Genomic DNA, 15,953 nt, shown 5'->3' on the forward strand with positions numbered 1-15,953 from the left:
CCTTAGTGTGTGGTGGTCGGTCCGTGTCATTGGTGGTTCCGTAAGGCCTGTAGTGTCTTACCTTATACAAAGGCGTAAGTGTCATAGGTCAGTGCCGTCAGGTCGTAGGGAAGTTGGTACAGTATCTTGGAGTTGTCGATCGGGTAGCTGTCCGTGTTGTCCTTTGTGTGTCGGTGGGTCCCGTCTTCCATGTAGTTTACGCTAAGTCTAGAGGGGAGGTAGCGTCACAGAGAATAAAACATATAACAATCAAAACATTTAAAACATTGAAGACATTGAAAACATGGCATGCATAAAATAAACAGCTTGAATGTTCCCTAATGCAGTTTAGCTTCATATACACTAAGCCCTGATCTCTAAGAGATCCTGCGCGGGGTTGCAGGCATGGGGAGAAGGGGGTGCCTAATCAGTTGGTGACGGGTTCCCTGATTTTCGTGCCTCCGATGTCAGGCGAGGTGGCATCCAGCGAGCGTGGGATATAGCAGGGTGGCCATGGGTCTTGGAGTACTCGTACGTCCCCCCCCCAGGGGCGATGGAGAGTTGCTTGCCTATCCTTTCTTGAGCATCCCCTACCTCACCTATTCCCTGTGGTGCAGTTAGAGGGGTATAAATTCAGCATGAGCGGTGATAGGTGAGGATCTAAGCTATAGGGTTAGGCAATCATGAGTTCTTTTTTTTTTTTTTTTCCTTTTTTTTTTTATATTATCAGTATTTTTGTATTTTTTTGTTTCTTTTTTTTTTTTTTTGTGTATGGGGGGGGGGGGGGGGGGGAGTATAGCGGGTTGCGACCAGGGCCAGCGGAGTAGGGTGACCCATTTTTAGGAGCTAGCATTGCGCGTGGGAAATCTGGGGTAGGCCTAATGGGGCCATAGCGGCTTTCCTGTTGATACATGGTGATTAGGCTAAGGACGAGGCTGGTGTTTTATCGTGTCCCTCTAGCCTGTCATAGGGGTAAGGGCTAAGTATACATGTTCAGGGCAAAGTCATATCTTATCTGGTTCTTGTCGACAATCGGCCGGGAAAATGTTGTCTTCTGGCGAGTTGTCTTCTTCTCTCTCGGATATAGTCCTTTTAGTCCTGGTGGCTTATTAATGGTGAGGTTTGTGGAGGAAGTGGTATTCTTTTCCCTGATGCCTCTCGCGCGTAATCGTGGTTAGTTGGTGGTTGGGGGACGAGGTCCTCCGGGCGCTGGATTTCCTGCTAGATTTGGGTGTGGGCCTCTGGCTGCTGGCCTTCCAATGGGTCGCCTGTCTGTCGATTCCGCAGAGAAGTCGATGGCAGGTAGGCCCAGACGTTCTACAAATTCAGCGGCCTCCGAAATATTGTGCAAGGTGTGGGTTCTGTCATTCCGCCTGACCTGCAGCTTGAAGGGGTGTCCCCAGGTATACCTAATATGTCTTCTGGCCAGTTCTAGGGTGAGGGGCCCCAGTTCCCGCCTCTTGCGTAAAGTGCTCGGGGCTAGATCTTGGTAGAAGGATACCTGATGCCCCTCTATCTGCAGTGGATTGTCTCTGGCCGCTCTCATTAGTGCTTCCTTGATGTGAAAGTAATGCATGCGGATAATAATGTCCCTGGGCTGGGTTGCATTGGGGAGGGGGGCTTTGAGGGCCCTGTGTGCCCTGTCTAGTAGGAGTTCGGCTGGTGAGGCTTCGGGTAGTAGGCCGCAGAATAGTTCTCGCAGCGTGGATGCTAGCGTGTCAATTCCCACTGATTCTGGCACCCCTCTAATCCGTATGTTATTACGGCGGGAGCGGTTATTAAGGTCCTCTTGGGCCTCTTCTAATTGATGTACCTGCTCTTGTAGTGCAGTAATGGCGGTCTCGTTCGCCTGGGTCCGCGAGGATGTGCGGTCCATTTGATCTTCAATGGCGGTGGTTCTGTGTGTCAAATCATTGAGGCTCGCAGTGATAGGTGCTAGGTGCCTGGTGAACTCAGCAGCCATATTAGACTTGATCTCTTGTAGCAGGTGCCGGAGGTCGTCCCTTGTGAGGGGTTTTGTGGCTGCCGTGCGGCTTGTGTCGCTTGCCGCGGAGTCAGAGTCCTCATCGCGGCCATCTTCCCCGCGTGTGGAGCTCTCTGCCCTGCGGGCGCGGAATATCGGCGCCACCTCCGTGCCGTGTTTTGATTTTCGTCCTCCACCCATGTCAGATCGGTCAGGGGCGTTGTGGGGATGTTGTGGACCGAGTGTGGGGAAATTTCGCCGGGTATACTTGCGATTATTAGTGCTTGATAAGCCTGCCGGTACGGAGCTCTAGAAGAAAGCAGCCATCCGCACCGGAAGTCAGGCGCCGCCCCCCTCTTACTGTATTTTAAAATGGCGATTGTCTCTATCCTTGGAGATAATTAGGTTTCTTCCTAATTATCTCCGGGATAGAGAAGAAGGATTTATGGGTAAAATGAGAAGGGCTTATGTTGAAGCCACTGCGATTGGCTACTGTCCAATATATTGTACAGTCTTCCACAAGGTCCCCTAGGAGAGTGTCCACCTTGTGGAGACCCGCATAAATACCGGGCAGGTAGCCCCCATTAAACACATTCCTGTTTGACCTTCAAGACGGAGCTTGGTCTCGTTTGTGTAGGGATTTATTATTGGGACAGTACTTTCGTTATTTTTAGCTGTGGAAGGAGTCTGACTGGATTGCTGATCGGGAGTTGCCGCGTTCGTATGCTCCATTCGGGAGTTTGACGATCGGCTGATTTAAAACTGCATTTCTGGAGAAAGGGGATTATCTACTAAACGGCAGCTTCATCTCCCTGGCGGTGAGTGTCGTAACACCCTGGTATAGTTAAGCCTATCCTAAAGCAAGTCCACAATGCTGAACTAAAGAAATGGGGAAAAACGTAAACTGTATAGTGAACTCCGCTCCGTATAGATTGTCCATCGCTCAGGTTGTGGCTAAGACATAAGAGTCCTGTATGGAACAAACTCGGGGGCTCCCGCCAGGTTCCACAGGTGCCGTTGCTTGGGGGTATCGTTTTGATCTTGTTGGTTCAGAGAGTCAGCTGGAAGTCCCAATTTCTGTAGGAGCGTCTTGCTCTCGTGAGGCTCTTCAATCGTGTATGTTGTGTCCCTGTGGAAGACCGCCATGGCTCAAGAAGGATAGCGGAGGTTGTGATGTTGCAAGAGAGTGGTGAGTGGCCGCAAAGAGCGTCTCCACACTAAAGTGCTGCCGGAGAGGTCTGAGTAGAAGGTTAAGCCCATCTCTTCAAAATGGTAGGGTGACTGAGCCTTATTGGCGGACATTACAGCTGCTTTATTTGCTGCTTTGAAACTGGATTACTAGATCTTTTGGAGCTGTGGCTGGTGCGTTGGCAGGTCATGGCACGCGGAACATGCCGGTGAGTGCAGCAGTTTTGTCGCTCCTCGGTGTCAGCAGGGCCGCCAATAGGCACCTAGTAAAGTGTGGCAGTTCAGTTTCCACTCCAAGACACCCCTTATTTTTGCATTGTTTCACCGCTTGGTGTCTTCTTGGACTGCGAGGCGGTGCTCAAAGGATTGGTTCTGCTGCTGTAGTTCCTTCACCGCTTGCTGAAGTGAAGAGATTTGCTGGGTTCCCATGTGGGAGGTATATTTTACTGAATATTTACTGATGGATGCTAGCGTTAGGGCATTATTAGTTCCAATTTTTAAGTCTAGGCCCACATTTTATACTCTGGGTACAGAGTACAGAGGTGCTGTCTGGCAGCATTTGTATGAAATAAAGACCTTATTTAAGCTCCACAGAGCTTTTTCTGCAAAATTTGAACAGTGTTGTGACAAACTCCCTTTCCACGTGAGTTTGCCACGAGCTCATGGAGGAGCCTGCTTGCCAGTCTCCTGCCCACAGACTATGGGTCCTGTAGGGAAGCCTGTTAAAGACTACCAAACTTGACTGACCGTTAGCACTGATTTCATGAAACTGTTTTGGGCATAGGACCATGTACATGGTAGGTCGAAATTATGACTTCCATGAAAATCCTGAACCGATCTTGGTGATTTTGGGATATCTTGGTCCCCCAGATCGGGGCTATCAGGGGATGTACCTTTTGTGGGGGTTTTGTGTGTTTAAATGTATTTTGTTTTTTTTGTAAAAATGTGTGTTTTCTGTGCCTGGAGATAATTGAGTTAGTACAGTTCCTGACTCAATTATCTCTCAGGCACAGGGGAGGGATTATCTTGTTTTGTATGGGAGTGTCCTGGATCTGAGAACCAATGTAATCATGTGTATGTTTTTACTGTAGTCTACTCTCAGGTCCAGTGGGGAGTGCCCCTTGCATGGGGACCTGCATATAAAAGTATTCCAGCTTGTACTCCCAGAACTATGTTGTCACGTATTCATCCACACATAAAAATGTGGTTAATGGCATTTACCGTCCTGACCGGAAAAGTTGCACCAAGCAACATTACCCTCCTGGCAATTGTGCACATGGAAACCTGGTAATTGCTTTTGGAGTCAAAGGCCAGTAACGGCCAATTAGATCCATAGGAGGGGTATTTAAACCCAATTTTCATTTTGCTCATTGCCCTGTCGTGGTTTTATCCTGATGGTAATCCGAGAGTGCGTTCCTGATCTTGATTTTCTGGTATTTGACTTTGGCTTCGTTTTGACTTCCCTGAATTCTGGTATCCTTGACTTTTGGCTTTTCCTCATCGTTGTGTCTGATTCTGTGTTCCTGACCTCGGCAAGTATTTTTACTATCCTTGGATACGTTAAGCCCGGCCAATCTAAGGTCTGGTTATATGTAATCCTTAGTTCTAGGTGTGACACAGTTCTGCGTGCTGGATCAACTTGTAATCCTGACATATGTGTCATCTGGTTACTGGGAGGGGGAAGGGCTAATCACTGCTCCAGTGTGGAGGATTCAACAGAAAATCCTTGTAAGGACCCCAGTCAAGCCATGGCGACTGGGTGGGCAGAAATGCTGCTGTTCGTCCCCTGCTCCAGCTAGGAAGTGGTCCTTTAGCGGAGGTACGCAGTCAGGGTACAGGGAGCTCCGTTACATAAGGCTTCCCCGGAAAAGTAATAGAGCCTAATAGAGCAGCATATGTAAATAAAAATACAAAACATAGTGCTCTCTATAAACAAAACAAAACCGTGCAGGGAAAGGAATGGACATTACTCACTTTTCCCAGAGCAATCTGAGGGTATTGCTCAATCCTTAGCACCTTAGTGGAACAAATCCCCACTACAGATATTACCAGGAGCTGTGTATCATACATGAGAAGCTATCCAGGAGCAGAAAAGAAAAAAATATATCCAGGAGCAAAAAATATAATCTATTTATAACCTAAAAATCTTCTCATCCATGATACACCTCTCCTGGATAGTATGAATTATTAACACTAATTCAGTCTGGTGAAATAAAATAAATGAGTAATAGAAAAATAATAAATGTAAATGTCACAACCTCCTACAGTACAGATTATTCAATGAAGGTTTGTGAATACAGACATTAAAAGACAATAAAAATTCCATCTGCAAATACAATACCGAATTAATCAGTTTAAAAGCGATTTTTATGACGCGAATTGCAGAATAACCTTTTCATTATCTGTGCATTTTTCACTCTCTACAGGTTGACGTCCATCTTGAATCAGTTATAAAGTCATGCTGACCGTAGGTGTTCTCCTGCTCTGTCTCAGTACAGTGATTGCTACGTTTCCCAGAGAATGTACAACGCCTGAAGCCCTTAGAACATATACTTGTTGCCCCTTATTGGATGGAAGCCCTTGTGGATATAACTCTGGGAGGGGCATATGTCAAATAATACCACAAAGTAGAGCAAAGGGCAATAACCCTTTGTCATATGATGATCGATATACCTGGCCACTATATTACTTCAACAGGACATGCCGATGCTTTGGCAACTACGACCAGTACAACTGCGGATTTTGCAAATCTGGATGGTGGGGATCAGAATGTAACAATAGAATTGAATTAGTGAGGAGTGACCTCCGGGAGTACTCACTAGTGCAGAGAAAGACCTTTTTTGCCTATTTACATTATTGCAAAACAAAGATATCCAAAGAATATGTCATACTGACCTCAGGAGACCGATTCTACAAAGATAACTTCCAATTCAAGAATGCCTCGTACTATGATGTCGCTGCCTTTCTCCATTACTATGCTATCAAACCTGCAATTAATAACAGCCGGGTAGTCGGTGGTGTAAATTACGCTCATGCCTCTTCTGGGTTCCTTACCTGGCATCGCCTCTTCATCCTTTTCTTTGAGCATCTGATGCGGATCTGTACCGGTGTTGAGACTTTTACATGTCCGTACAATGACTGGCAAGATGACTCCGGTTGTGCCCTTTGCACAAATGATTTCATTGGCGACAGCAACGAGCAGGGGATTCTAAGTGAGTTCTCAATCTTCTCACGTTGGAAGGTGAGTTATGACTTCTTTATAAAGTTTTAAAACAGACCAATATATTGCAGTTCATTGCTTTCAACATCTGTGATTCTGCATTTTATATTTTCTTTGTCAATTTAACCAGATGATGCAATAACATCAAACACGAGACAAGGCTACATATTGTGGGTTAAGCAGATCTGAGGGTTTAATGAACAGCTTGGTCTTTTATACAAGTTTTCCCACAAGGTTACCACCCATGTGGACCTTGTGGGGCACCGAAAAATACATTCCACAGACAATAGTGCACAGTCACAAAGTTAAATACTCGCATTCATTACAGTAAATTCCTCCCCTCTGCTGGGAGATAATTGAGTAAGATGCTGTAATTAACTCAATTATCCCCAAACAGAAAAAAACAAATTTTTCACAAAGTAACAAAAACACACCAAGACACAACATATCCCCATAAATGTTATATCCCCGGATAGCCCTGATCTAGGTGAAAAACATATTAAAAAATCACCCAGATCAGAACAGGGGTTCAGGAAACTCCTGAAAGTCATATTTGACCAACCGCAAGCGTGGCTTCATGCCCAAAACAGTTCCAGTGAATTAGGCTGTGTGGCCGGTCTATTAACAATAGTTAACAGTTCACTTCAAATTCACGAACGGGTGCCCTTCGTGCATAAAGTCCACGTTGAAGTGCCATTTGAATTGTCGCACAGCGTTCAACTCCAATCGAAGAGTCAAAGTCCAGAGAAGGTAAAGTTTCAGCGGTGTTCGTGCCGTCGCGTGTCCGATTTGAGTTCCATGAACTCGACGACACAACACTGCTAGACAATTTAAGATGGCCGCCGCCACATGTTTGAATCTGTTCCAGTTAAAAGTCCAAGGGGCAGAAACCGTACTTTTGAATATGGGTTATCACAGGACCCATAGTCCCAGGGTAGGAGGCTGTCAAACAGGCCCCTTCAAAAACCAGTGGCAAAGTTGCTTTCATCACACATCTTCCCTTTCCGGGGGAGACTAACCAGGTACCTGACCTTCTGTCGGTCAGTACCTGAAGTAGTCGAGTAGCCCACAAAAAGCAATGACTGGACCTGGTGACTCCTGTTGTCGGTCTCAGTCCTATATCCAGCGGTACAGCTGCGTAGTGGGGGGAGTTGGTAGTTCCTGGGACCAGGAACTACCTGGGACCAGGGGAGGCTAACTGCGCTCTGACCGGTTGCCAGTGCTTCTGCTGGGGTGGCTTGCAGGTAGTCAGGCCCTGTGCAAAGGGAAAAGGGGAGGGCAGAGGCCAGCAGCACTCTGCCCTGATGCCAGCTCTTCTGCTGGAAGGGGTTAAGTGGATATGGTAGTCCCATCCACTAACCCCAGAGCCCGGCTGGAAATTGGCTGGGGAGGGGAGACATTGCTAACCTCCTCCTCCTGGTATCCCTGCGAGCTTAGTTGGGGATCTGGACAGGCCGTCCAGCATCCCTGTAGGTCTGGTGCAGAGACCCCAGTCTCATCTGCACCATCGTGGAACTAAATAAGGCCCCTCTGTAGCTGGGGGGGGATGGACCGGTTGTCTCCTCTCCCTGTAGGGTAAGCTGCCGCTGGAGAGAGAGGGCGATATGCTCCTCTCCCTGAAACACACTGCCGCTGGAGAGTAAGACTCCCAATAAATTGCCCTGTTGCTTGGGAGAGAGACCGACTGTCTCTTCTCCCTGTAGAACACACTGCTGCTGGGGGGAAAGGATGACACCTTCGGCCTCCTGGGATGCATACTGCTGCTGGGGAGGGAGATCGCTTGTCTCCACTCCCAGTAAGATACGCTACCACTGGGGAGAGAGGCTGGCTGCCTCCTCTCCCTGTAATTTACACTGCCGCTTGGGAGAGAGACCGGTTGTCTCCTGTCCCTGAAACTCACCCTGCCACTGGGGAGAGAGGCCGACTGCCTCCTCTCCCTGCAATTTACACTGCCGCTTGGGAGAGAGACCGGTTGTCTCTTCTACCTGAAGTTTACGCTGCTGCTGGGGAGAGAGACCGGTTGTCTCCTCTCCCTGCAAAGTAAACTGCAGCTGGGGGGAAGGACGACCTTCGGCCCCCTGGGATGCACACTGCTGCTGGGGAGGGAGATTGCTTGTCTCCACTCCCTGTAGGATATGCTGCCGCTGGGGAGAGAGGCCGGTTGTCTCCTCTCCCTGTGAGATGCACTGCCGCTGGGGGGCTAGAGACTGGTTGTCTCCTCTCCCTGTAACTCCAGCTGCCGCTTGGGATCTGGCCCGGCTGCCCAGCATCCCTGTAGGGCCGGTAGAGAGACCACGGTACCATCTCCACCTGCCATTTGAGGTACCTCCCAGTGCCAGTCTATGAGGTCCCCCAGGCAGGGCCGCCATCAGGGCATGACAACCGCAACAGTTGTCATGGGCCCGGCGGTCCTGGGGGGCCCGGACTGCTCAGGTCGTCCGGGCCCCACATTCAGTGGGAACATACCGGGTCGCAGGGGGCCCTGCGACCCCGGTATGTACCCACTGGGCCAGCCTCTTCTCCTGGGGGGCCCAGCAGCCGGTCACCTCAGGGCCCCCCAGAGGCTGACCCTGCTGACAACCGGCGGGCGCGCGAGGGAGCACTCTCCTCTGAGTGCTTCCTCTTCAGCTCCCTCGCGCACCGTACTGATGTCGGAGCCGGAAGATGACGTCATCTTCCGGCTCCGGCATCAGTACGCGGCGCGCGAGGGAGCTGAAGAGGAAGCACTCAGCCAGGGAGAGTGCTCCCTCGCGCGCCCGCCGGGTGTCAGGACATTTGAGTGAGGGGGGTGGAGGACATTTGAGTGAGGGGGGGGAGGACATTTGAGTGAGGGGGGGGAGGACATTTGAGTGAGGGGGGGGAGGGAGGACATTTGAGTGAGGGGGGGGGAGGGAGGACATTTGAGTGGGGGGGGGGAGGGAGGACATTTGAGTGGGGGGGGGGAGGGAGGACATTTGAGTGAGGGGGGGGAGGGAGGACATTTGAGTGAGGGGGGGGGAGGACATTTGAGTGAGGGGGGGAGGGAGGACATTTGAGTGAGGGGGGGAGGGAGGACATTTGAGTGAGGGGGGGAGGGAGGACATTTGAGTGAGGGGGGAGGGAGGACATTTGAGTGAGGGGGGGGAGGGAGGACATTTGAGTGAGGGGGGAGGGAGGACATTTGAGTGAGGGGGGGGAGGGAGGACATTTGAGTGAGGGGGGGAGTGGGAGGGAGGACATTTGAGTGAGGGGGGAGTGGGAGGGAGGACATTTGAGTGGGGGTGGGGGGAGAGGGAGGGAGGAAATTTGTATGAGTGGGGGAGAGGGAGGGAAGGGAGGAAATTTGAGGGAGTGGGGGGAAGAGGAAGGGAGGACATTTGAGGGGGAGGAAGGAAATTTGAGGGGGGAGAGGAAGGAAATTTGAGGGAGGGGGGAGAGGAAGGAAATTTGAGGGAGGGGGAGAGGAAGGAAAGTTGAGGGGGGAGAGGAAGGAAATTTGAGGGGGGAGGAAGGAAATTTGAGGGGGGAGGGAGGAAGGAAATTGGAGGGGGAGAGGAAGGAAATTGGAGGGGGGAGAAGGAAGGACATGAGAGGGAGGGGGAGAAGAAGGAAATTGGAGGGGGGAGAAGGCAATGAGAGGGAGGGGGAGAAGAAGGAAATTGACGGGGGTATGGGGAGAGATTGACATCCATCACACACACACACAATGCACCCCTTGCACACAGAAAAACACACAATGCATTACACACAGACACACATACACAAGCAATGCATCCCTTACACACAGCAACAAACAATGCACCCCTTGCACACACTCAGTGCATCCCTTACAGACACACACACACTGCATCCCATACATACACAAACTCACCTTGCAGCCCTTACACATACAAACACAGATTCACACAATGCATTCCTTACACACATCAGGACATCCCCCCCCCCGCCCCTGTGTAAAGGGCCCTCAAAAAATGGAGCTGTTTCCCATTCTCCCAGAACATTGATTTTTGTGACCACAGTTACAAACCGCCTCCAGAGAGCCTGTTCTACACCAGACCAGTGGAGCCAGACGGCAGCTGAAGCCCATCATCATCCTCATCTGGTTGTAAGTAGGCAATCTAGTATATTATTCGTGGCACTAATCTCTAATTTACCTCACATTAAAGGGACACTATAGTCCCCAGAACCACTGCAGCTTAATGTAGTGGTTCTGGTGTCTATAGCCTGTCCTTGCAGGCCTTTTAATGTAAACACGGCGGCACTGCAGCACTGTGTTAGTTAACATGGCAGATCATATGGGTGGCGCACTGTGATGTCACATGGGGGGGCGGCAAACTTTACTTTTGCCTAGGGCGGCAAAAATCCTTGCACCGGCCCTGCAGACACTGCATGCCTGTGGGCGGACTCGGGGGGGGGGGGACTCGGGTGCAGGCGCCGGGGGGCCCAGACCTTGAGCTGTGTCAGGGGCCCCAAAATTTCTGATGGCAGCCCTGCCCCCAGGACTTGGGAATAAGGACCACCTGCCTTCTCTGCCCGCAGCTCCAGCTGCAGATGGGGATCTGGGCCGGCTGCCCAGCATCCCTGTGGGGCTGGTGGAGAGACTTCGGTCCCATCTCCACCTGCCTGTTGGGGTTCCTCACAGGTCCAGTGTATGAGGTCCCCTACTTCGGGTACTTGGGCTGCCTCTGGAGAGAGAGGCTATCCTCCTTTCATTGGAGGCTTCTTTTCCACGCTTTAGCCAGCAGGAACTCTTGATCCCTCTTCGCTTGTCTTCCGACGGTTACCTGGTTCCAGATCGACCGGAAGGTATCCATGGACACATCAGGGCCATACCAGGCAACTCGCTGCCTCACCTCAGCCAGAAAATCTTCGCAAGAGTCAGAGTATGCCATACTTGCCTGCTCCAAGTCAATGGACACCTCTACTTCCAGGGGCGCTGTAGGAATGCTAGCGTTGCCCTCACTATGATCAACACGTTACCGGTGTCCTCCAGGATGCTTCTCCTTGCACTAGGATGCCATTCTACTACTGCCACCAATGTAATGGATCACCTGGCACCCCTGACTGGGTACCTCTGTTAACAGATGCTTCCTAGCTGAAGCCGAGAACTATAAGCACCGCACCCGACACCACAACCACCGCAGACTCAACAACCGCCGTAGCTTAACTGGAATCTCGCCATCTTCCTTCCACCCTGGATCAACCTCTGACATCCAGGACAGTGTGGGAAAGACCTCTCCTACAGGAAAGTGTAACAGGAACAGCTCTTAAAAGAGCTAAGTGATTAGAGCCCAGGGGAGAAAAAGTATAGCAATCCCCAGTATGAATATAACAGTGTTACGGTGTCAGGGTACCTGAGGTCTCTACCTCCGAGAGAGGTAGAGACTTAGACGTTTATCCGTCCGGACGCCATGTTTCTCCTGTTCCTCGCGGTCGACCCGTTCACATAGACGCCGGCCGCGAGGGAGTTACTTCCTTATGTAGCATGGTGCCCGGAGACCGACGTCATGACGCCAATCCGGAACGACCTGTCACTCAATCCGTTGGAGACCAATCAGGACTCGTCGGAGGCGTGTCTATCCTCTCTAGCCAGGGTATTTAAACATACTTCGCCCTGTTGCTCATTGCCCTGTCGTGGTTCTAGCTTGCTAGTCACTCAGTGCTCGTGTTTTCTAGTTATCCCTTTTGGTTTTGACCCGGCTTGTTTGCTCTACTCTGCTTATCTCTGTCTTCCTTGATTCGGCTTGTCTCTCGCTTACCTGTCTTCTGTTACCCTCGACCTCGGCTTGTCTTTGACCATTCTCTACGGTACTACTTACGTTAGTCCGGCCATTCTAAGGTCCGGTATACGTATCTGGCTACTGTTTGTACTCTGCGTGTTGGATCCCTGTCCCGATCCTGACATTACGACAGGGCCAATGGATCCTGCAAGTACAAACAGTCAGCTGGCTTCTCATGATCCTAGGTTTGAAGCCATGGATCACAGAATGGATCAGATGGCGCTAGCGCTTCAGGCGTTATTATCTCGTGCCAATAACCCACCAGAGGAGATACGTACTACTCCCATCTCTCCTGTAAGTTCAGGTCTAGAGGTAGCCACAGTAGGTGCTTCTTCTCGCATTACCCCACCAGTACGTTATGGTGGGGCTCCTGAGAAATGTCGTGGTTTTTTAAACCAAATTAGTATCCACTTTGAATTGCAACCTCGCTCCTATCCTACAGATAGGGCAAAGGTAGGATTTATTATCACCTTACTCATTGAGAAGGCTCTGAGATGGGCCAACCCACTATGGGAGAACGATAACCCGTTAGTATATAACTATAACGCATTTGTAGCTGCTTTTAGAAGAACGTTTGATCCTCCAGGTAGAAAGGTTAATGCAGCCAGATCACTGTTGCGCCTGAGACAGGAGAACCGAACACTTGTGGATTATGCACTAGAGTTCAGGTCTCTGGCGTCAGAAGTCAAGTGGAATGAGCAGGCGTATATGGATGTATTTTTGAATGTGTTATCTGATGTAATCCTTGACGAGGTTGCTACTAGAGAACTTCCTGAAGAGTTAGAGGATTTAATTTCATTCATCTCTCGTATAGATGAACGTTTAAGAGAGAGACAGAACACTCGAGAGAGGAACCGGAGATCTTCCTTTAGGTTAGCCCCCGCATTTCCAAGCGTCTCTCTGCTTCCTGAACCCACGGTCTCTCTGCTTCCTGAACCTATGCAGATAGGCTATACCCGCCTCTCTGAGGAGGAGAGACAGCACAGGAGAAGGGAGGGGTTATGTATGTATTGTGGAGCCAGAGGTCATTTACTCTCGAACTGCCCTAACCGCCCGGGAAACGCTCGCACCTAAGTTTCTCTAGAGGACAGGCCTTGGGTGTTTCTATTTTGTCCTCTACTCCTAATTATAAAGATCACAGGCTTCTGCTACCAGTTTCCTTAACGTGGGAGAGGGAAGTAGTAAAGGCTATGGCGTTGATAGATTCCGGAGCTGCTGAGAATTTTATCGATCAAGCTTTTGCCACTAAACACAATTTCCCATCCCAGTTAAGGGAGACACCCTTGGCCGTTGAGGCCATAGATGGTAGACCACTACTGGACCCTGTTATCTTTCGGGAGACCAAACCCATTAACTTAAATGTTGGTATTCTACATGTGGAGAATGTATCTCTTATGCTCATTTCATCCCCTTCTGTTCCCATAGTTCTGGGGTATCCTTGGTTGAAGAGACATAACCCTATTATCGACTGGGAATTAGGGGAGATACTCTCGTGGGGTCAGAGCTGCCAGGAGAGGTGTTTACGCAAGGTTTCTCCATTGGCTAATATTAACACATCTGGTAGTCCTACTCAGTCCACAGAGAGACAGATACCGTTCCTGTACCAAGACTTAAAGGCAGTATTCGACAAGAAGAATGCCGATTCTTTACCTCCACACAGGTCTTTTGATTGTAAAATTAAGCTTCTACCTGGGACTATGCCCCCGAGGGGTAATGTATATCCTTTATCTGTTCAGGAGAACTCTGTTCTAGAGGAATATATTCGTGAGAATTTAGAGAAAGGATTCATTAGGAGGTCTTCTTCTCCTGCCGGGGCTGGGTTCTTTTTTGTTAAGAAAAAGGATGGCACACTGAGACCTTGTATTGATTACCGAGGTTTGAATAAAATAACTATCCGAAATGCCTATCCTATCCCATTGATTACCGAGTTGTTTGATCGTCTTAAGGGCTCCAAGATCTTCACCAAGTTAGATCTCAGAGGGGCATATAATTAGGTGAGAATCCAGCATGGACACGAGTGGATGACGGCGTTCAATACCCGGTATGGCCACTATGAATACACAGTCATGCCGTTTGGACTTTGCAATGCTCCTGCAGTATTTCAAGATTTGATTAATGAGGTACTTAGGGAGTTTCAACATGATTGTGTTATTGTCTACCTGGACGACATACTGATACACTCTAGGGAGATTGAGACTCACCATAGACAAGTCAGAAGGGTATTACACAAACTCCTGCAACATGGCCTATACTGTAAATTGGAGAAATGCAGCTTTGACCAGTCTCAGATAGACTTCCTTGGTTACGTGATTTCTGGGGAAGGTTTTAAGATGGACCCTGACAAACTCCAATCTATTTTAGATTGGCCTTTACCCAAGGGACTCAAGGCTATTCAGAGGTTTATTGGTTTTTCCAACTACTATAGGCGCTTCATTAAGGGATACTCTTCTATCATTGCACCTATTACCAATATGACCAAACAAGGGGCTGATACTAGGACCTGGTCTACGGAGGCCCTTGTTGCTTTCAAGACTCTCAAGGAACTTTTTGCTTCTGCCCCCATTCTAGTCCACCCTGATACTACTCTGCCGTTCTTACTCGAGGTCGATGCTTCTGAGACGGGAGTTGGGGCTGTTCTGTCTCAAAGGTTAGGGGTGGACAAACCGTTACACCCTTGTGGGTTCTTCTCTAAGAAATTATCTGGGCCGGAAAGCAGATATGACATCGGCGACAGGGAACTGTTAGCGGTCATTAAGGCTTTAAAGGAATGGAGACATTTACTACAAGGGACATTACACCCTGTTACTATTTTAACAGATCATAAGAACTTGTCTTATATTGGGGAGGCTAAGCGCTTATCCGCCAGGCAGGCTCGTTGGTCCTTGTCCCTCACTCACTTTAATTATGTACTTACTTATAGACCTGGTTCTAAGAACACTAAAGCCGATGCTTTGTCTCGTCAATATGAACCATTCACTACAACTGAGCCAGTTCTTTCCTCCATAGTTCCTAAGGGTAATATCATCGCTAACACGAATATCAGGATTCACTCTCCGTTGCTTTCCGAGATCATGAAATTTCAGCATCTTGCGCCCAAACAGGCTCCTGGGGATCGACACTTCGTTCCTTCCACTCTCCAACTAGAAGTGTTACGTTGTTTCCACAACAGCAAGGTGGCTGGACATCCTGGCATTCGCAAGACGTATGCTCTGATCTCTAAAGACTTCTGGTGGCCTGAGTTACGTAAAGATATTTTTTTTTTTTTTTTTAATTCTTTATTTTTCTTGTGCATGTATAGACAGTTAACATTTTCTTGCGATGCCACAACAGCATTGGCAAGCTAATTAGATACAATTGGTTAGACATGGCATGCGATTGGACTGCACATTTTTATAATATCAGGCTAAAGCTGGAAAGGTTGTGTCACAAGATGAGGTGCAATTTGAAACCAGAAGAAGCTTCAACATTAATAATAAGTTCTCAGTGTAGACAAGCTTAATCATTCGTGTCATTAAAACATCAACATGCTTAGTCACTAAAGCGTTAACATCCATCACGTTTAAACAATATGATATGTAAGTAAGTAGTGTGTGGTCCTATCTTAGCTGAGCAGATCCAGTAATGTTCTAATAGTACAATGCATATCCTTTAGAGTAGTTAAAGCGGTTAAAGAAAGTAGCCTAGGCACTGACTTATCTAGCAAGTCTAGGGCATATGTAATAAGGTATCTTCGCTAGCTGATTTACTGTGATGTTAAACATATACAGTCCTGCTGCACTGACTAGGTACTGGAAGAATTATATAGAAGTGGAAGGCATAAACGAGGATAGTGTTACTTAAGAGT

General features: G+C 48.9%; 1 protein-coding gene across 1 annotated transcript in view; it reads left to right on the plus strand.

Moving 5' to 3' along the window:
- Positions 1–6,221: 6,221 nt before the first annotated feature.
- LOC134586290 (tyrosinase-like) overlaps positions 6,222–15,953 on the plus strand; it is a 110,031-nt gene continuing 100,299 nt past the window's right edge. The window contains exon 1 of the mRNA XM_063441775.1: positions 6,222–6,371. Within this exon, the coding sequence (XP_063297845.1) occupies positions 6,222–6,371 (150 nt within the window). The remainder of the gene's footprint in view (positions 6,372–15,953) is intronic.

The sequence above is a fragment of the Pelobates fuscus genome, chromosome 1 (assembly GCF_036172605.1).
Source record: "Pelobates fuscus isolate aPelFus1 chromosome 1, aPelFus1.pri, whole genome shotgun sequence".
Lineage (NCBI taxonomy): Eukaryota > Metazoa > Chordata > Amphibia > Anura > Pelobatidae > Pelobates > Pelobates fuscus.